General features: G+C 46.3%; 1 protein-coding gene across 3 annotated transcripts in view; it reads right to left on the reverse strand.

Moving 5' to 3' along the window:
* WBP1L (WW domain binding protein 1-like) overlaps positions 1–22704 on the reverse strand; it is a 98288-nt gene that overhangs the window by 5923 nt on the left and 69661 nt on the right. For 2 of the 3 annotated variants that reach the window (XM_011957371.1, XM_011957372.1), the window contains exons 2-3: positions 12875–12977; positions 458–619 (exon numbers count right to left, since the gene is read on the reverse strand). In XM_011957371.1, the coding sequence (XP_011812761.1) occupies positions 458–619; positions 12875–12977 (265 nt within the window). Of the gene's footprint in view, positions 1–457; positions 620–12874; positions 12978–17900; positions 17928–22704 lie in introns of those variants that run through there. The other variant, XM_011957373.1, reaches the window with a different exon arrangement.

Raw genomic sequence — 22704 nt, forward strand, 5'->3', positions numbered from 1 at the left:
GAGGGAAGGAGGGAGGGAGGGAGGAAGGAAGGAAGGAAAGAAGGAAGGAAAAAGAGGGAGGGAGGGATGGAAAGGCAGGCAGGCAGGGAAAGAAAGAAAGAGAGAAAGAGAGAAAAAGAGGGAGGGAGAGAGGGAGGAAGGAAGGAAGGTAGGTAGGTAGGTAGGAAGGTAGGTAGGTAGGCAGGTGCTAAAAGAGCAGAGATCCAGCCAGAACCCAGCCACTATGAGCTTTGGAATGGCCCAGTGGCTTCAGGGAACTGCATCCCTAGCACCTGCTCCTCCGTGCTGAAGGAGTGCCCCCTTGTTCCTGTACTTTCAAGACCTTGCTTTATGGAGAGGCAGGGAGAGGACAAACCCCCTATGCCTACAGGGGCCCTGGCCACCAGTATTCAGTCTGAGCCCTGGGTCTTTGCACCTGTGCTCCTGAGGGTGGGTATGGGGGCTTGGGTGTACGTACTGAAATAAAATGGCAGCGCTGAGTAATTGTGGGCTTCTCGGTAGGCGATCAGGTTGATTTCATGTTGCCGCTGCTGGGCCTGAAGGCGGTGCTTGGCTCGGCGGTGGTGGCAGACACAGCAGCAGCTCAGGATGATGATGATGGTCCATACAAGCCAGAACCCTGGGGAGTGGGCAAGGCAAGACAGAGAGGCACTCACACACAGTGAGTACCAGCCAGAAGGGCAGCTTGCAGAACAGGGAGGTCCCTGGACGGTGCCCACGTGGTTGAAGCTGGCATGGCTGGGCCTCACCCAGTTAATTTACATGGAAGCCATGTGATCAATCTTCATAAATGTTTGTGCCAGAATGAAAGACACATGGGACAGAAGTGGGCAGGAATGTAAGAGTGATGACAACAGATCGGGTATGGTGGCTCATGCCTGTAATACCAGGCCAAGGTGGGTGGATCACCTGAGGTCAGGAGTTCGAGACCAGCCTAGCCAACGTGGTGAAACCCCATCTTTACTAAAAATACAAAACTCAGCCAGGTATGGTGGCAGGCGCCTGTAATCCCATCTACTTAGGAGGCTGAGGCACGAGAATCACTTGAATCCAGGAGACGGAAGTTGTAGTGAGCCAAGATTGTGCCATTGCACTCCAGCCTGGCCAACAGAGCAAGACTGTCTCAAAAAAAAGAATGGCCGGGCGCAGGGGCTTACGCCTGTAATCCCAGCACTTAGGGAGGCCGAGGCGTGCAGATCACCTGAGTTCAGGAGTTCAAGACGAGCCTGGCCAACATGGTGAAACCCTGTCTCTACTAAAAATACAAAAATTAGCCAGGCATGATGGCATGCACCTATAATCCCAGCTACTCAGGAGGCTGAGGCAGGAGAATCGCTTGAACCCAGGAGGCAGAGGCTGCAGTGAGCCGAGATTGCACCATTGCACTCCAGCCTGGGTGAGTGAAACTCCATCACAAAACAAAACAAAACAGAATGATAACAACAAAGCAGGTCTCTCATTCCAGGATGCCTCCAGCACCTTGGAGGAAGGCATGAGTGCCAAGGCATCTCTCCAGCACCACTGATGGGTACCCCCTGCATTATAGGTTTCTCACCTTCTGGGACGGTTTCCTCCTCCTCTCTTAAGAGATCTCTGAGAAAATGCTCCACTTTCTTAGTGCCCATCTCCCCTCCCCACCAACTCAGAGGATCAGCACTTGCAAGGGGGCTCAGAGGGGCCTCCCGACAAAAGAAGTCTTAGGATTCTCCTCATAGCATCAAAAAGATCAGGTGCTTTTCTCTATCACGTATGCCTTTGTAATACAAGAATCACTAAAGTTAGAGGTGGAAAAATTCTAATTGCCTCAGGTCCATCTCCTCCCTAGAGAGTGTAAATGATTTCCTCTGCTCTCGACATAATCCTAATCGGGTACAATTCCATCTCCCACTGCCACAATCAACTCTCCGTCCCTTTGGCCTGCCTTTGCAGTAGATGCAGGGCCATTAGCAGCCCCTTCTTCCTCCCTGCTCCAGGAAAGGGTGGCGGAACAGAGGCCAAGCCCCACAGCACTTTATTTCCCTCTGTGCTATCTCTGGGATCATACTCAGAGAATCTCAGCAAACCACAGTAGAAGACCTCCTCTCCAATTTTTAAATGTGTGGCACAACAGGCTTCTAAATTTTTTTTTTTTTTTAGTTAATGAGGAATTTTGCTTTTAACATATACACATACACATACACACATGACGGGGAAAGAACTGAAAGGAAAACAAAAATAATGACATCTTTAAATGACAGAATAAGAAATTTAAATTTTCTTCTTTTGATTATTTTCTTTCAAATTATAAAACTAGAAACAAATTAATTTTCTTTTTTTCTGAGACAGCGTCTTGCTCTGTCACCCAGGATGGAGTACAGTGGCGCGATCACAGCTCAGCCGAAGCCTCAACCTTCTGGGCGCAAGCTATCCTCCCAACTCCACCTTCTGAGTAGCTGGGATTACAGGCACACACGCCACTGTGCCTGGCTTTCTCACTGTGTTGCCCAGGCTGGTCTTGAACACTGGACTCAAGGGATCCTCCCGTCTCAGACTCCCAAAGTGCTAGGATTACAGGTGTGAGCTACCGCGCCTGGCCAAAACAAATTAAATTTAAAAAATATCTATGACTAATTTTACTTTAGCTAGCTTTTGTTTTTTTTTTAAATCAATAAATTAATTTCTGGGTAGGTTTTTAAATTCCTCTAGGAATATGGCTACACAATGAAATAATATGAATCATTAAAAAATTACACAATATTATTTTTGATAAACAGTTTCTGATATTAAATGAAAAAAGCAGATGACAAAATAAAATATGATCCTAACTTTTGCTTAAAAAAATTACGTATGGGCAGGTGCAGTGGCTCATACCCTGTAATCCCAGCACTTTGGGAGGCCGAGGTGGGCAGATCACAATGTCAAGAGATCGAGACCACCCTGGCCAACATGGTGAAACCCCATCTCTACTAAAAATAAACATGAACATTAGCCGGGCATGGTGGCGCACACCTGTAGTCCCAGCTACTCAGGAAGCTGAGAATCGCTTGAACCCAGGAGGCGGAGGTTGCAGTGAGCCGAGATTGCGTCACTGTACTCCAGCCTGGCAACAGAGTGAGATTCAGTCCTAAAAAAAAAAAAAAAAAAAAGAAGTATATATGGACAGAAAAAGGAGGGGTATAGTCAGGAAGCTCTAACCATGGGGTAACTCTGGATGACAGACAGTACCAGCTCCTTTGTTCTTTGCTTACCTCTATTTCCTAATTTTTCTAAGATGGACATATACTTCTCTGTAGTAGGAAGAATATTTTTTTCTCAATGAAAAATGTACCGAATGAATAATTTTAAGATGAGTTGTTACTAAATAAGAATAGATAATATTGTTTGTTCTCTATTGAAAAACTTCCATTCTTTTCCATTCCAAATGCTATGTGTATTTTTTATCATCTGCTTTGTAATTATAAATTCGTGTTTAAAATTTTTAAAGTATTTCCACATGTATCTCTTGTCAGAATGAGTCAAATCAAATTAACCTTGTTTAAAAACAGAAAAAAATGCCTCCCTCCCCCACAAAACAGACATGTAAAAATGAACAAATCCTTGGTATTTTCCCCCCTTATTTGTATATACACAATTTTCCAAAAGATCCCCTGGCATTTGGGGTGTGGCATCTGGTGACAGCTCTTTCTCTGTCCCCCTGGGATGCCCCCATTGAAGCTCCCCACAAAGCTGCCCTCCACCAAGTGAGGCAGGATGGTGACATGCCCCCCAGCCCCGGCAGGCTGGCACTACCATTCCACAGCACCTAATTGCTTTCAGTAGGTATCACTGTTCAACCAAACCTTCATGCTGCAGCCTTGCAGCAAGAGAAGAGAGGATTTTTTCCGTTACCCATCAGCAGACAGGAAAATCCATTCCTAACCAGAGACCATAAAGTGAACTTAGAAGTCTCCCTTTTGGTCTTTCCCGGTTCACTAGTCAAACTTGCTTAACTTACGTTTCTTTCTTTATGAATACTGCCTGACTTAAGAGTAGACACTGGCAGAGGAGCCCTCAGAGAAGGGTGGAGAGGCTGGAAAGGAGTTACGGAGGTGAAACCGGCTACAGACACAGTTTGATAACATCTCCTAGGGTTGTCTGGGTGGACACTCTGCTTAAGAACCTGGCTGCATGTGTATTCTGGAGTCAAGTCTAAATGATTCTGGGCTGACAACCATTTGGTATTACCTATACTTCTCTTACTTTCTCAGTGCAATCTCACACTCCATTACACTTCTGTGTTACTTTATAACTTGATTTTTTTTTTTACTTTATTTTTATTTATTTATTTTGTGAGACAGGGTCTCATTCTGTCGCTCAGGCTGGAGTGCAGTGGTAAGGGAACTCGGCTCACTGCAACCTCCGCCTCCCAGGCTCACGTGATTTTTGTGCCTCAGCCTCCTGAGTAGCTGGAACTACAGGTGTGTGCCACTATGCCCATCTAATTTTTTTTTTGTATTTTTAGTAGAGACAGGGTTTCACCATGTTGGCCAGGCTGGTCTCAAAATCCTGAGCTCAAGTGATCCACCTGCCTTGGCCTCCCAAAGCACTGGGACTACAGGCATGAGCCACTGCGCCCAGCCAATTTTTTTAAACTTATTTTTAAGAGACAAGGTCTCACTGTCACCCAGGGTAGAGTACAGTAGTGTGAACACAGCTCACTGCAGCCTTGATCTCCTGGGCTCAAGTGATTCTCCTGCTCTGGCCTCCTGAGTAGCTGGGACTACCGGCATGCACCATTACACCCGGCTAATTTTGTTGTTGTTGTTGTTGTTGCTGCTGTTGTTGTAGAGATGAGGTCTCACCGGGCTGCCCAGGCTGGTCTCAAACTAACTCCAGTCTCAAGCAATCCTCCTGCCTCAGCCTCCCAAAGTGCTGGGATTACAGGTATGAGATACCACAGATGGCCAAACTTTAAAATTTTAAAAGTACATTCTCCCATTAGATAATCAGCATCTGCTTGGCAGTGGCTCCCAACTAAAATCCTAGCTACTTGGGAGGCTGAGACGAGAGGACTGCTTCTTACGAGGTCAGCCTGGGCAACACAGCGAGACCCCATCTCTAAAAAAAAGAAAAGACAGCCAGCATCTAACTCTACTGGTTTTTCACCTGGCCACCAGTCATTTTTTCAATAGTTCTCTACCTAAGGGTAAATCAACTTCTAACTTTTATACTGCAATATATATGATCTGTTTCACAGCTTTTACAATTTTTTAAAAAAATTAATTAAAAAACATTTTAAAATTAATTTTTAAGCTGTCACCCAAGCTGGAGTGCAGTAGAGACCAGAACTCACTACAGCCTCCAACTCCTGGGCTCAAGGGATCCTCCCACTTCAGCCTCTCTAGTAGCTAGGACTACAGGTGCACACCACACCTGACGAATTCTTAAATTTTTTGTAGCGATGGGGGTGGTCTCACTTTGTTGCCCAGGCTGGTCTCAAACTCCTGGCTTCAAGCAATCCTCCCACCTTGGCTCCCAAAGTGCTAGGATTACAGGTATAAGCCACCACACGTTGGCCAACATGGTTGTTTTTGTTTTGTTTTGTTTCGTTTTCCCCGTTTTAAAGAAAATCACATGCACTGGTTTTCATGTTCGCCAAGTATTTCGAACTCCTTCTAGGCATGTGGGTAGGCTTGAACTTCCTGACCCCCTTGTGACTAGGTGAGGCTTTGGGACTAAGTCTAACTAATGAATCAAGATTGGATGATGTGTCACTTAGAGGCCAAAATGTGCCTTGCTAATATGAGACCCTCCATTAGTCTTCCTTCTGTTTTGGCAATTGGCAACATCCCAGATGGTGATTTCACATCAGTCTGGGCCCCAGAGGACGGTGAAGTGGAAACAAAAGTCTCATCCAACCTTCGACGGACATACAGTGTGAGTGAGGAATAAACTTGCTGTTTTATAGGTCACTAGGATTTTGGACTTGCTTGTTCCTGTGGCATCACTTAGCCTATCCTGACTACTGCAGTGTGATTACAAATTTTTCTTGGGGAGAGAATTTAAAGTATTTATCAGATTTTTAAAGGGATCCTTGATCCAGAAAAAGGCTAGATTCACTGAACCAGAAGTATAAAAAGGAAAAAAAAAAAAAGAGGACTTTTTTTTCTTTTTTTGAGACAGGGTCTCACTCTGTCACCCAGGCTGGAGTGCAGTGGTGTGATCTCAGCTCATTGCAACCTCCACCTCTTGGGTTCAAACGATTCTCCTGCCTCAGCCTCCCAAGTAGCTGGAACTACAGGCGTGTACCACCACACTCAGCTAATTTTGTATTTTTAGTGGAGATGGGGTTTCGTCTTGTTGGCCAGGCTGGTCTTGAACTCCTGACCTTTGGTGATCTGCCTGCCTCAGCCTCCCAAAGTGCTAGGATTACAGGTGTGAGCCACCACGCCCAGCTGCTTTTTTTTTTTTTTTTTTAGGAAATATTAGGCAGGGCAGAAGGTGACTGCAAAAAGAAATCAGCCAACACAAGGTCGGGCATGGTGGCTCACACCTGTAATCCCAACACTTTGAGAGGCCAAGGCGGGTGGATCACTTGAGGTCAGGAGTTCGAGACCAGCCTGGCCAACACAACGAAACCCCATCTCTACTAAAAATACAAAAATTAGCCAGGCATGGTGGCACATGCCTGTAATCCCAGCTACTCAGGAGGCTGAGGCAGGAGAATCACTTGAACCGGGGAGGCGGAGATTGCAGTGAGCCAAGATCGCACCACTGCACTCTAACCTGGGCAACAGAGCGAGACTCTGCTCCTGCCTCGGCCTCCTGAGGAGGTGGGATTACAGACGTGCACCACCAGGCTGGGCTAAGTTTTGTATTTTTAGTAGAGACAGGCTTTTACCATGTTGGCCAGGCTGGTCTTGAACTCTTGACCTCAAGTGATCCACCCACCTCAGCCTCCCAAAGTGCTGGGATTATAGGTGTGAGCCACCACGCCTGCCTAACTTAGGAAAAATTTTAGTCTTTTAGCTAGATTTCAAAACTAAGGAAGAAAGTTCATTTTCACATTTTTTACTTTTTTTTATGGAATGCTTCACAAATTTGCCTGCTATCCTTGGCTGGGGTCACACTAATCTCAGTATCATTCCAATTTTAGTATAGGTGCTGCTGAAGCAAGCACAAGGAAGAAAGTTAAAAAAAAAGGAAAACCTGGCCAGGCGCGGTGGCTCACGCCTGTAATTCCAGCACTTTGGGAGGCTGAGGCAGGTGGATCACAAGGTCAGGAGATCCAGACCATCCTGGCTAACACGATGAAAGCCAGTCTCTACTAAAAATACAAAAAATTAGCCAGGTGTGGTGGCGGGCGCCTGTAGTCCCAGCTAGTTGGGAGGCTGAGGCAGGAGAATGGCGTGAACCCGGGAGGCGGAGCTTGCAGTGAGCCAAGATTGCGCCACTGTACTGCAGCCTGGGCGACGAGAGTGAGACTGCCTCAAAAAAAAAAAGGAAAACCCAACAAAAGACACACCAGCAACAGAAATACAACCCTCCTTTCCCTGACAAACACACACGTACCAAGAGACTACATTCCTCAATGACAAGTTTGAAAATTGTGAGTTCACTGTGGGGTGCATTTGTCATGCTAAGCAAAATGGAAAACACGTTTTTAAAAACAATCACAGTGCAGTGTAGGAACTGAGTCATGTGCCCCATGACTACACTACAAACCCCAAGAGTTCACTACAAACTTGGGAAAACACCACTCTTCAACCGGCAGGAAATTCCCCATGAGGAGGATCAAGCATACTGTAAGTGAGCTCTCCTCCCATCCTGCATGACAGTGGGTGACTGGCTCCCCTGGCTCTTCCTTGCTCTCAGCAGGAGCTCCTGCCACTGCCACAGTGGAAAAGGCCTGAATTTGGGAAACGAAGACGTCGGAGACTTGCAACTTCATCTGAAAGCCTAGCCAACTTTCCTACAAGCATGACTGCAGATGTGGAAAAGGCAGATGGCCTGGGTTCAAAGCCCAGCTTAAAAACACATATTCTAGCTTTCTGACCTTGGTCATTTTGGTTTTACTTCCCTCATCTGTAAAACAGGGAGAATAAAGGTCTCTAACTTATCGGGTCACTGTGAGGACTAAATGAGTTAATATATGTACTGTACGCTGAACTATGGTTGACATATGGTAAATTCTTAGTATGTTTATTGTTGTTGTTACAGGTTTAACCATAGGTTTAACGGTTTAAAGGTTTAAAGGTTTCCTTTATAATTTCCTTTCAATTTCCCTTTTGACCCCCAAAAAGTATTCCATAAAGAAACACAGGGCCCGGTGCGGTGGCTCATGCCTGTAATCCCAGCACTTGGGGAGGCTGAGGCAAGTGGATCACTTGAGGTCAGAATTTGGAGACCAGTCTGACCAACACGTTGAAACCTCATCTCTACTAAAAATACAAAAATTAGCTGGGCGTGGTCGCACGCACCTGTAATTCTAGCTATTTGGGAGGCTGAGGTGGGAGAATTGCTTGGATCCGGGAAATGAGATCATGCCACTGAACTTCAGCCTGGGCAAGGGAGTGAGACGCCGTCTCAAAAAAGAAAAGAAAAAAAGAAACACGGGTTAGGAATAAGTCCCTAGTCTGCTTTTAGGTTCTGTTCGTGGCAAAATTTACTGGAAATTCAGTCAACTCCTATTTACTGAGCTCTTGCTAACAATGGGTATCTTAAGACAAACCAAAAAAAAAAAAAAAAAAACAGCAGGTAAAAAACGAAGCTTGGGCAACATGGCGAAACCTTCTCTCTACAAAAAAATATAAAAATTAGCTGGGCGTGGTGGCACGCACTCCTAGTCCCAGCTACTCAAGTGGCTGAGGCGGGAGGATCCCTTGAGTCCAGGCGGTTAAGGCTGCAGTGAACAAAGATCATGCCACTATACTCCAGCCTAGGTGATAGAGTGAAACCTTGTCTTACACACAAAAAAAGAGGAAGGAAGGAAGGAAGTGGGAGGGGGAAGGGGGGCAAGGGGGAAGGAGAAGGGGGAAAGGCTGGGGAAAGGGGAGGGGAAGGCGGGGGGAAGGGTACGGGAGGGTGGGCGAAAGGGTACGGGAGGGTGGAAGGGAGGGGAAAGGAAGAGTAGAGAAGGAGGGGAGAGAGGAGTGAGATGGGAGGGAGGGAAAGGAAAGAGAGCGAGAGGAAGAGAGAGAGAGAGAGAATGAAAAATGAAAAACAAGTTGGGCAGCATTGACAGGATTTGCTAATAGCCTGGTTCGTGTTACCTCAGGGAAATTCCACTGTCCAGAAACATATCCCTCTCCCTCCTAAAGCCCAAACCAGGGGAAATTGATGCCTGGGTGAAATTCTCCCAAATGATCTCAAGGGCAGAAATTCCCAACTTTGATCTCTCCCTAGAAAATGTAGCTTGCTGAGTGGAGAGAGCCCCGGGGTGAGAACTGGGAGGAGTGGCTTTGGGGTTTGGGCCACTGGACATCTTATCTCCTCCCTACTGGATTACCTTCTGAAGGTAAGAATTCTGTCTCTCCAGTTTCCAGCCCAGAGGAGGTCACAGCATCAACTAGGAACTTGTTACAATTGCACATTCTCAGGTTTTTTAATTCTCAGTTTTGAATCAAAAGCTTTGGGAGTAGGGCCCAGAAGAGTGTGTTTTCAGTAGCCCTTAAGGAAATTCTGATGCCAGCCGAAGTTCAAGAGCACTGGAATAAGGATTTGCTGAATGAATAACTGATGGAATGATGAATTAAAGTACACGTGCCATAACAATGCATGGAGATAATACTAACAATGATCAGGTCCTTATAGCCTCAACTACTGCCCCTATAAAATAGGATCTTCTGTTCTCATCACATGCAGGCCCAATAACTGGTTTAGGTTATGAAAAATTGAAAAGACACGTGGGAAAGGTTGCCGGCCAGAGCGCAGTCTACGTGTGCTTGTGTGTCTGTGTAAACCGCGTGTGTGTGTGTGTAAGTACGTATGTGAGAATTGAGAATTTTCCTTAGCACACAGGAAAATTCAGTTTAGTAGAGGTAAAGGGTGGGTAGAAATGGCATTTTTTCCCTGAGGCCTTTCCTGTAGGCAACTATAGTTAAGGAGTTGCCCTGTCTGATGAAAACTCTGCCAAAGGATTTCCTGGCTGAGGATTTTTCTTTCCAAAGGAAGGTGGGAAGGAAATCAGCCCAAAGCCCAAGACTTTCACACTTCAGGCAAAGTTGAGAGGTATTAGAGGGAACAGGGCTGAAAGCAACAAAAGGTGCCGTTTTGATGAGAACTTCAGGTGTTTGTTCCAACATCAACCACCCTCCCATATATGCCAGGCAGAGGCCATGACCTCAATAAAGAGGGGTATCGGGGGACTTCCTGAGAGGGGCGTTTTGCTTTTATGCCTCCCATGCCTCCAGAACGTAGAAAACACGTGCCAGCTCATATAACAGGGCACCTTTTCTCTCCGTCTAGACACTGCTCTCTGCTGGGCCTTCTCCTTTCCCAAATGCCCACAGCTGGAGAGACCCTTAGCCGTTCATGCAGCTCTTTCTCTGACGTTCTTTAAGCCCTTGGGCTGAGGCACCTGCTTTCCCAGACTACCTCCTTGCCCTCTGGGTCTCTCTGTCCCTGCCACTCCACCCCCCGGCCCTGGCTTTGGTGACCCAATTCCGGTGGCTCCTGAGTCGACTCTGCCAAAAGCCCAGGAGGCTCTGTCAATCTGAGATGGGGCCATGAGCAACTTCGTTCTTTTTCGCAACTGATGCCGCCTGGCCAGGCCCCAGAGAAACAAACTGCAGCTCTGTGGCTTTTTGGCAGCCCAGCTTCGACTTTTGTTTTAACAAAGGGTGGGAGGGAGAATTTGAACCCTGTGGTTATCTGCATTTTAAAACATTTAAACAGAGTCTGTCTACCTGCTTGGCACTGTGTGTCCTCTAGTAAGTTTCTCAGCCCCACCCCTTCTAAAATAGCAACAATGACTGTGCCCTCCTTCTTTGCTGCTTATATATCTGCAGGTCTGGTGGGGACATTTGAGCCCTGTGCTCTCCTGCACCGGACTGCTCCTGGAATTCCTCAGAAAGGCAGATGAGCCCGTCCTCAGTCCTCAAAAGGGAAAGGCGAGGGTGAGGGAGAGGTCTTGTTTGGAGGAACCACTCCTGTTGGCTACAAATACAACTGCATTTCAGAGGGAAAGACCTCCCAGCCAAGAGTCTAATTTCCTCTCTGGCCCAAACAATAGTCCTTCTGGCTGCTTTCTTGCCGTATCACTGACACGGGGGTTGGCGGGGGGATGAGAAAGGGGAAAAGGGCAGATAGGATGGTGGGGGCAAGGGCATGGTTTGACAAACCCAAAGTCTGTTTCCAAATGGAGGCAGTGATGAGGGCTTAGAATCATCTGGGGAAACTGTCTGCAGTCTCCTTTCTCAAGAGACAATTGTAAGAACTACTGCGATGTCGGTCACCTGGGGCCTCCCTGTCCTAAGGACCACCCCCTCCCAACACCCTCTCTTTCTTTGTCCAGCATCCTACACTGTCTCATCTGAGTTCCAGGAAGGTCAGAGTACAAAGAGTGTCAGTTTCAACAACCCTGGGCCACTCCCTGAAGACCCTAACAACATCACCACTGTCGTGCAACTTGAAGAAGCAAGTGGTTCTGGCCTCGGTCAAACCAGTGGCAAGACAAGGATGGTTTCCACATGGCAATTTTTTTTTTTTAGATGGAGGCTCGCTCTGTTGCCCAGGCTGTAGTACAGTGGTGCGACCTTGGCTCACCACAACCTCTGCCTCCCGGGTTCAAGTGATTCTCCTGCCTCAGCCTCCTGAGTAGCTGGGACTACAGGCGCCCGCCCCCATGCCCAGCTAATTTTTGTATTTTTAGTAGAGAGGGGGTTTCACCATGTTGGCCAGGCTGGTATTGAACTCTTGGGCTCAAATGATCCACATGCCTTGGCCTCCCTGGGTGCTGGGATTATAAGCGTGAGCCACTGTGCCCAGCCTCCACATGGCATTCAGCCGACAGTGAAAGGTTAGGTACACTGGAGAATCCTCCAGGAGCTTCCATGTGAGAACTGGGTAAGAAATAAAAGGAGCTGAGCCTCAAGACTCCCTCTCTCCAGAAGGTCCTCTATAGGCAGGGACCTAGGGAAAGATTGTTCCTTTCCGAAGGACCCTCAGAAACAAAGGCACTCCATGAGGTTCCATGGGAAATTCTGGAAGCCTCTTGGTCCTTACAAGAAAATGGCACAGTGACCATCTAGAGTGGCCTGGCATTCACAGTAGCTTGGCTTGCAACCCCTCTCTGCAAAATCAGCAAGGAGCCGGGTGCAGTGGCTCACGCCTCTAATCCCAGCACTTTGGGAGGCCGAGGCGGGCGGATCGCGAGGTCAACAGATTGAGACCATCCTAGCCAACATGGTGAAACTCCATCTCTACTAAGAATACAAAAATTAGCTGGGCATGGTGGCATGCACCTGTAGTACCAGCTACTCAGGAGGCTGAGGCAGGAGAATCACTTGAACTCAGGAGGCAGAGGTTGCAGTGAGCCGAGATCACGCCACTGCACTGCAGCCTGGTGACAGTGAGACTCCGTCAAAAAAAAAAAAAAAAAAAAAGGCAAACCAGGGCTTCTGGGCTGGCCCAAGGATGGACCTAAGCTGTTGTCGGCTCAGAACACAATGGAGGCAGCATCCAGTCGGCCCCAGGCAAGAGCTTCTGCAGCAGACCTTGCTGAAACCATATTCTCCAGTCTTCGGCTAACAAAGTCCAAAGAGCACCAGAACTCTCTTCCTCTACAAAGGAAGTACTTCTGGAACCCATAAACAGATTCCACTCACCAACACTGTCCCCATGAGAATCCGAAAAGGGCTACAGAGGCCGTAACTGGGACCCTGGGATACTGAGAGACACCCGAGCAAGGACTTACACCAGAGTTCATAGTAGTAGTTGCAGCACTGAGACTGTCCACAGCAGTGTCCTGTGTCACAGATGTAGCTTTGATTGTTGGTACCCACACAGGCTTCCTTATCCTAAAAAATTTAAAAAGCACGTTAGCATGTTAAATGACAGCTTTTCAACACTTTCCTTCTCATCACCGTCCTCCTGGTTGTCTATTCACCTGCCCACAAAACAGTCTGTATCAATGTTTATTCCATTACGAAAAACAACTTTGGCCAGGCGCGGTGGCTCACACCTGTAATGCCAGCACTTTGAGAGGCTGAGGCAGGCAGCTTGCAAGGTCAGGAGTTCGAGACCAGCCTGACCAACATGATGAAATCCCGTCTCTACTAAAAATATAAAAATTAGCCAGGCGTAGTGACGCGTGCCTGTAATCCCAGCTACTCAGGAGGCTGAGTCAGGAGAATCGCTTGAACCAGGGAGGCAAAGATTGCAGTGAGCCGAGATTGTGCCACTGCACTCCAGCCTGGGTGACAAAGCGAGACTCCGTCTCAAAACAAAACTTTAAAAGATTTACACAACAACAAAAGAGCTTAGGAAAAAAATACGGTTTATTAAAGAGGAGAGGAGATTCAGGACACTAAAGCAATTGGCAGAGTAAGTTTTCCTCGGACAGGACAGGAAAGGGCTGCCTCACTTTCTTTATGTCCAAGTAGAAACATTTCATGTTCTGGTGCTAACCTCAGCCAGTAGGAGGGTGATGATTCTCTGGTAATTAGCAGTATGTTTTAAATAAAATCGGCTTTTCTGTGAAACTTCCTGGAATAATTAATGCGGTATGTATTCTAGGATTAGCATTTGCTCAGTTATCCCATTCTCCTTTTTAAAACACTTGCTCTCCAAGGTTAACTCACAGTGTGATCCTAAAGAGGGCAACAACAAAAAAAATCTACAACTGAAATTCTTCACTTTTCAATAAAGGGCCGAACTGCTCAGACAACACAGTCCAATTTCAATCTGCTAGATCATTTTTGCTTATTGAATAAGAATCCTGACTGGATCCAGGATTCATACTGTCCCTTGTTAGGGACACTCACATAGATGCTGAGTGGCCATCTAGCAGTCTGCCAAATTCTGTCCACAGCACTGGTGGATGAGGATGGAAACATTTAAAAAAATATTTCACATGTAAGAGATAAAATATCTCCCAGACCAACATTAACCTTAGCCCAAAATGTACTTGGGACCACTATGCAGATGATGAAACCTGTAAAGCATCTGCCATATGTGGCCTTCAACATTTCTTCATCCTAAACAATAACACAGTCACTTACTGGATGCTGTCTTTGTGCCAAGCATTGTGTTGGGTTCAAGGGATACAAAGATGAATAAGACATTGTCCTTATCCCCAAGACGCTCACAGTTAAGAAGGAAAAAAGCCCTGCTCAGCAAAGAAATTAAAGCCACAGTATTTGCGGCGACTCAGGCTGGCCCTGCCCACAGTGCACATCCGGCGGACAGCTGCCAGTGGAAATTGAAGTCACATGGTCGGCTCCTCCTCTCTGGACCATGCTTTACTACACTGTCTACTTGGCCAAGGGTATACACCAAGCACTCCAGTGACTGTCTACAGGGCTAGAGGCTGGGCAGAAACAGGACTGGCACCTGAAGCCACAGAGAGACGACAAGAGAAAGCACAGGGCTGAAAACCCAGTCCCCCAGCTTAGTGCACATTTCCACCATAAATCTTTTTTTTTTTTTTTTTTTTTTTGAGATGGAGTCTCGCTCTGTCACCCGGGCTGGAGTGCAGTGGCCGGTTCTCAGCTCACTGCAAGCTCCACCTCCCGGGTTTACGCCATTCTCCTGCCTCAGCCTCCCGAGTGGCTGGGACTACCCTGGCTAGTTTTTTTGTATTTTTTAGTAGAGACGGGGTTTCACCGTGTTAGCCAGGATGGTCTCGATCTCCTGACCTCGTGATCCACCCGTCTCGGCCTCCCAAAGTGCTGGGATTACAGGCTTGAGCCACCGCGCCCGGCCTCCACCATAAATCTTTAGGGGTTTCTTGGTCTTAAAAGCTTTACATTCTGATATAAGAGTTTAGAAAGAAGGAAACGTGGCATTTATAAACCCTGAGAATGAGGCCCTCATAACACTGCACGCAGAGTTCTTTCCATGTGCTCCTTCCCCCCTCCACAACCACCCTCCCACGCCCAGCATAAGCAAAATGAGACACTGGCTATCAACTTGGATTTCTCATACCATCTCCTTAATCCTGTACTAAAAGTGAAAAACAGACTGATTTCTACTGGCCGTGTATGCTACTCACACCATCATAGTTGAAAAACCATTAAGTTGAACCATCACAAGTTGTGGACCATCTAAATATCTTGTCCCCTATACTTCTTCCTCCCTCCGTTTTCACCATCCTGCCAGCCCACCACAAGCAAAATTATACACTGGCTATCTAGTCAGCTTCTCCTCTGAAACCTGGTACATGTGGAAAAAACAGATCTATGCTTGCTACTTTGGCCAGAACACACACTCTTTCACTTCAGAGCAAAACATGCCTTTCATAAAAACATCAGAAAGTTTCTCCCAAGTTTACCAGGCCCTGCGAATGCCATTCTTCCGGCACTGGCTTGAAAGAGCACAGTTCAAAGTGTCCACATAGTTTCTAAAAGAGGCAGTGGTGCCTACATTTGGCACAAGAAAGAATCCAATGACACTTCTGTCTCAGGAAAATTCACCAGAGGTGGCTCAGGCTCGGAACACAGGGCTGCCAACTGGTCCTAAGTGAGACATACAGTGGAATGCATTTGAAATCTAAACAAGTGGCATCCTCATGACCTACTGGTGTCAGTCAGCTTTTCTCTCAGATCTTCTGTGCACCGAGGCAGGGGACCTGGAATAAACAAGACTCCACTCTGCTTCACCGTTCTGCCTCTGCTTTCCCAGGGAGAGCAGCAGAGTGGAAGCATCATTTAATCCAGTGTTCCTCAAAAACTTTTTAACCCAGTACAGAAGCACCTTGGCTTAGGATGGGGTTATGTCCTGGTAAACCCATCATAAAATGAAATATCGTCAGTCAAAAATGCATTTATCACACTTAACCTACTGAACAGCATAGCTTAGCCTAGCTTACCTTAAACATGCTCAGAACTTACATCAGCCTACGGTTTGGTAAAATCCTCTAACACAAATTATTTTACAATAAAGTATTGAGTATCTCATGTCATCCACTTAATACTGTATTAAAAGTGAAAAACAAATGATTTCTACTGGCTGCGTATGTCATTTGCACCATCATAAAGCTGAAAAATCATTAAGTTGAAACATCACAAGTTGTGGACATCTATACATCTAGTCCCCTGTGGTCCTTCTCCCTCCTCCAAATACAGAGTCCCTGAGCTGCCTGGGATGGTCTTGGTTATGGGAACTGTCATTTTCTGCTGCAGGGGGACAAAAGAAGGTGGATCTCTAGGAAGGAAGAAGTGAAGGAGGATTCGGGAGATAGTGAGGTATGAGTGCCAAAGTAAGTTCCTTCAGAGAGACCTGCTGGTGTCAGTCAACAGTGTTGTGGAAAACCCAGGAGCCTTGGGTTTGGCCCCAGCTCTCCCCACCCCCCTACTTTTTTTTTTTTTTTTTTTCACTCAGACTCTAACTGTCGCCCAGGCTGGAGTAGAGTGGCGTGATCACGGCTCACTGCAGCCTCAACCTCCGGGCTCAACTGATCCTCCTGCCTCAGCCTCCTGAGTAGCTGGGACTACATGTACACGCCACCACATCCATCTAATTTTTGTAGACCCCAGCTCTATCACTACACAGATATGAACTTTGGGCAAATTACTCAATGGCCCTAGGTCTGGTTAAGATCACCCATAACGTCTCCTTAAATTTTTTTGGGGGGGGGGGTGGGGAAGGATGGAGTCTCACTCTGTTGCCCAGGCTGGTGTGCAGTGGCGTGATTTTGACACACTGCAACCTCCGCCTCCTGGGTTCAAGTGATTCTCCTGCCTCAGCCTCCCAAGTTGCTGGGATTATAGGCGTGTGCCACCACGCCCAGCTGTCTCCTTCAACTTTAAGGTTTTATTGTCCTCCACATCCCCTGTCCACTCTGACCTAGCAGCCTCGAGCCAATGCAAGATATCATGAAATCTATGTCTCCTGTCATGCAAACCCACAGCAAAGAACAGTGGTGTGGAAATGCTGCCTGTGCTCTTCCACCCCTCCTTATATGAGAAGCCTAATCGTTGCACACCTAGGACTCACACACCTCCAGGTGGCTCAAGATCTACACAAAGCCTAAGTAGTTAAGAATTCGCTGGGGCCAGGTGTGGTGGGTCACACCTATAATTTCAGCACTTTGGGAGGCCAAGGTGGGCAGATTATTGGAGCCTAGGAGGTTGAGACTAGCCTGGACAACATGGCAAAACCCCGTCTCAACCAAAAAAAATAATAAAATTAGCTGGGTGTGATGTTGCACACCTGTAGTCCCAGCTACTTGGGAGGCTGAGGTGGGAGGACTGCTTGAGCCCAGAAGGTTGAGGCTGCAGTGAGCCATGATTACACCACTGCACACTAGCCTGGGTGACAGAGGCAGACCCTGTCTCAAAAAAATAAAAGAGTTAGCTGGATCTGGGTTCAAAGCCCAGCTCTTACAGTAGGGCTATTAACTGTGTGACCTTGGGCTACTTAACTTCTCTGAGCTCCTACTATCAACGTTATTCTGTGAGCCACTATTGCTGGGCATGAAAGACCATCCAAACAGTACTTTGCCTTCATTCACAATTGTTTCAGAACAGCCAAGTTCTCTGTGGCAATGTGGGCTGCTCCAGACACATGAAGAAGAAAAGAAAAAGGAACTGGAAAGAATGCAATGGAAAGGTCAAATATGAAAAATTCTCAGCATGCTTTATGATTATCCTATGCTTTTACTATTTATGTATTTATTGGAGACAAGGTCTTGCTCTGTTGTCCAGGCTAGAGTGCAGTGGCACGACTGTAGCTCACTGCGGCCTCAAACTCCTGGGCTCACGTGATCCTCCTGCCTCAGCCTCCCGAGTAGCTAGGACTACAGGCATGTGCCACCACATCTGGCTTTTTTATTTTTACTTTTTTGGTAGAGGCAGGGCCTTGCTATGTTGCTCAGGCTGATCTCACACTCCTGGCCTTAAGCAATCATCCCATCTTGGCCTCCCAAAGTGCAGGGATTACAGGCATGAGCCACCACACCTAGCTTATGCTTTTCTTCCAAGCATCTTCAAAGCACATTACACATTATTATATTGTTTACGTCATCCTCACAGAACTTGCAGTCTAATGAAAGATGGCAAAATAATTACGCAGATAAAATTGTGACTACAAGAAATGTTAGGAAGGAAAAGTACAGATTAGGTGACAGTGCGTAAAAGATAAGACCTAGGAACTGGTCAAGAAGGTCCAGAACAGCTTCTGGGAGGAAGGTAAGCTTGAACTGAGATTGACAGTATGGTTAGAAAGTAGTAACTAGGGGGCGCAGTGGCTCACATCTGTAATTCCAGTAATTTGGGAAGCCAAGGTGGGCGAATCACCTGAGGTCGGGAGTTTGATACCAGCCTGACTAACATGGAGAAACCCCGTCTCTACTAAAGATACAAAAATTAGCCAGGTGTGGTGCCACATGCCTGTAATCCCAGCTACTTGGGAGCCCGAGGCAGGAGAATCACTTGAACCCAGGAGGCGGAGGTTGCGGTGAGCTGAGATCGTGACATTGCACTGCAGCCTGGGCAACAAGAGTGAAACTCCATCTCAAAAAAAAAAAAGAGAAGAAAAGAAAAGAAAGAAACTAGGAAGAGGACAGGGAAGAACATCACAGGCAAAGAAAATGCTACAAGCAAAGGTCTTGAGCTAGGAGATGGTAGAGGAAGTTGATAGGGAAGTTAGGTAGGTGGGGACCACTCTAACAGGGAGGTGACAAGATCATACTTGCATTTTAAAGATGTCATCTTCCTGGCAATGTTTTCATTTGCACAAAACTCCACGGCTAAAACAAAACCCCAGAAAGCTAGAAATGTACAACTTGTCAAAAAGGAACTTTGGTGCATAATGAATGCTCTTATGCTGAGGCCTTTCACCTCAGGAGTGACTCTGGTAGTGACTACTAGGAGCCCCATCTGTTACAGGTATGTGCCTTCAGCCTCAGTGCTACAGTGACCAGCTCTGAGAGACAAGGTACACATGGTTACCAAACAGAAAACAAAGTCACAAAGAAGAGACAAGCAAGACCAACACCAAACTGGAAAAAACATTTTTACAATGGAAAGGATAAACAGTATGCCTTTTGCACATATGCAAAAAATTATCTCCTCTCTTTGGTGGCAGTATAAACTGTGGGACTAACAACATTTTCCTCAACAGTTTCCACATCTTACAGTTGCTATTCTTAGCTGAGCCACTGTAAAGGTCAATTTAATCAGCGTAAAAACTTTCTAAGTGCCAGTATAAAAAGACACACTGGGCAGTAATGTTTCCCCAGGCATGGTTTTAATCTGCCACTTTATGGGTCTGGAAAACTCTGCTAGCAACTGGCTAATGGCAACAGCGTCACGTCCTTAGGAAAACATTTTAAAGTTTAAGAGTGAAAAATAAGAAAATTGAAGTCCTTCCTGGGATGCTAAAGCACAGGACACCAAATATCTTGGCTGCTGGATACGAATTTATTTGGAGCATCACCTCTGGCTTTCCCTGCAGGAAGAACTAAATCTTTTTTTGTTTGTTTGTTTGTTTAAATAGAGACAGTCTCCTCATGTTGCCCAGGCTGGTCCTGAACTCCTGGGCTCAAGGGATCCTTCCACCTCAGCCTCCCAAAGTGCTGAGATTACAGGTGTGAGCCACCATGCCTGGCCAAGAACTAATTCCTAATAGAAATGTTCAGTTCTCCAAATCATTTAACACGTATGTATTGACCCCCTTCCCCCAACCATGTGCCAGGCACTATGCGGGATGCTACAGCTATAGCAATGAACAAGATATTCGGGGGGTAGGAGAGGAGAGCTTCTGCTTCTGGCAATATAGCTGGGTAGGTAACTAAAAATTCTTCTGCTATAAAACCCTGGCTATACAACAACCCCTTTTAATTATAAAGTTGAACTTGCAAGAAAGCAAGGAGGATCACCCGGGACCAAAAATGATAGCGGGAACTAGAGACCACAGTAGTAAATGAGATCAGGCCTTTCCAGTTGACCTAGAAAGTGGGGTAGTTTGTTGATCTTGGGCCCACCTAAAACAGGAAATTGGAACTGAGAACCAATACAAAGCTGGGGCCCTCAGAGGAGGAGAACAGATTAGAAAAAACATTAGCCCACTGGCACATAGTGACAATAAAAAGCCCTGAAGTGGGAGGAAAACAGCATCTCCTCTAGTAATGTGTGATCACAGGTTATTTCAGATTTGAATTGTACTACTACATGGTCTGAAGATCCCCAAGCCAAAAATTTAACACAAAAAGTAGTCCCAGGCTGGCAATAACCCTGCAACATCTGGCGGAAATACAAAACTCTGAGGAGATCTACCTTCAGCCACGGCACAAAGGATTCCTACAAATAAAGTTCTGTTGGCCGGGCGCAGTGGCTCATGCCTGTAATCCCAGAACTTTGGGAGGTTGAGGCGGGCGGATCATAAGGTCAGCAGTTTGAGACCAGCCTGGCCAACATAATGAAACCCTGTCTCTAATAAAAATACGAAAAAATTAGCCAGGCATGGTGGCGGGCGCCTGTAATCCCAGCTACTCCGGAGGCTGAGGCAGGAGAATTGCTTGAACCCAGGAGACGGAGGTTGCAGTGAGCCGAGATTGTGCCATTGCACTCCAGCCTGGGCGACAATGAGCGACTCTATCTCAAAAAAAATTAATAAAGATAAAATAAATAAATAAAGCTCACAATCCAAGATATAAAAATGTATGCAAAACTACTTTGGGAGGCCGAGGCAGGCGCATCGCGAGGTCAGGAAATCGAGACCATCCTGGCTAACATGGTGAAACCCCATCTCCACTAAAAATATAAAAAATTAGCCAGGCGTGGTGGCAGGCACCTGTAGTCCTAGCTACTCGGGAGGCTGGGGCAGGAGAATGGCGTGAAGCCAGGAGGCGGAGCTTGCAGTGAGCCAAGATAGCACCACTGCACTCCAGCCTGGGCGACAGAGCGAGACTCATCTCAAAAAAAAAAAAAATATATATATATATACACACACACACGTATATATATATATACACAAAACTAATCCATTACAAACAAGATGACAAATTCAACAAATAGCAGGATAAGACCCCCTGAAAAAAAAACTCCCTAAGATACAAGCATATTTCAAATGATTAAAGGCAAAAAGAAAGAATTAAAAACACAAGAAAAGAACATTACCAAACAAGAGATAGTAACAGGCAGATAAAACTTATAGAAAAATAGTTATTGAAATAAAAAGCTCAACAGATGGGTCACACAGAGAGGAGACCAAGTTAAAGAGGAAATTGACAAACTAGAGAATAGATCTGAGAAAATTAACCATCAAAGTGCTTCTACAAGAGAAAACATGGAAATGAAAAATGAGAAAGAAGCTTGGGAAGAAAAGAATGGAGGTGCGGAAATATTTAAAGGGATAACTAAAAATTTTCTATATAAGAATGATTAAAGATACAAAATTTCCAGATAAGAAGAAGCCCACACCTAGGTACACTGTATGAAACTGCAGAATAACAAAGGCAAAAAGATTTTTAACTATGTTCCAGCTGGGAAGACTGACAATTAACAAGCAAAATTAGAATTTCACCAGCAGTAATAAGCTCCATGAGGATAATAAAACAGGATAATGAGACAAACAGTTTTAGATAGGGTGGTCAGGAAAGGCCACTCTGAGCAGGTGACATCTGAGTCGAGCCCTGACTGCTGAAAAAGAGCCAGCTTAACTAGACCTGTGAGAACAGTGTAAGGAGCCAGCTTAACCAGACCTGTGAGAACAGTGTAAGGAGCCAGCTTAACCAGACCTGTGAGAACAGTGTTCCAGGAAGAGGAAATACCAAATCCATGCAAAAATACCAGAGCAAAAACGAGCTTGGTGTGCTCAAGGAGAGAAAGAAAACTCGTGTAGCTGACTACAGTGATCTCAGGGAAAGCAGTGTGAAAGAAGAGCTAAGAATTCAGCTGAGGTCAGACCTCATAGGCTTTGTATAACAATTAGAATAATCTCCAGGCTGGGCGCAGTGGCTCATGCCTGTAATCCCAGCACTTTGGGAGGCCGAGGCAGGCGGATCACCTGTGGTTAGGAGTTTGAGACCAGCCTGGCCAACATGGCAAAAACCATCTCTATTAAAAATATTAAAAAATTAGCCAGGCATGGTGGTGTGCACCTGTAGTCCCAGCTACTCAGGAGGCTGAGGTACAAGAATCACTTGAACCCAGGTGGTGGAGGCTGCTGTAAGATGAGATTGTGCCACTGCACTCCAGCCTGAGCAAGAGAGCCAGACTCTGTCTCAGTAAAAAGTAAATAATAAAATAAAATAATCTCCAAAGTACCACAGTTTGTAAATTCGTTGTCGGTTTTGGCTAGTCCCTCCCTTAGGTTATGGTGGAGACTTGAATAAATATAAAAATATTTTTGGCCGGGCGCGTTGGCTCATGCCTGTAATCCCAGCACTTTGGGAGGCTGAGACAGGCGGATCATGAGGTCAGGAGATCGAGACCATCCTGGCCAACACAGTGAAACCCCGTCTCTACTAAAAATATGAAAAAAATTAGCCGGGCGTAGTGGCAGGCGCCTGTAGTCCCAGCTACTCAGGGGGCTGAGGCAGGAGAATGGCGTGAACCCGGGAGGCGGAGCTTGCAGTGAGCG

The sequence above is a fragment of the Colobus angolensis genome, unplaced genomic scaffold (genome assembly GCF_000951035.1).
Source record: "Colobus angolensis palliatus isolate OR3802 unplaced genomic scaffold, Cang.pa_1.0 Scaffold44, whole genome shotgun sequence".
Taxonomy (NCBI): domain Eukaryota; kingdom Metazoa; phylum Chordata; class Mammalia; order Primates; family Cercopithecidae; genus Colobus; species Colobus angolensis.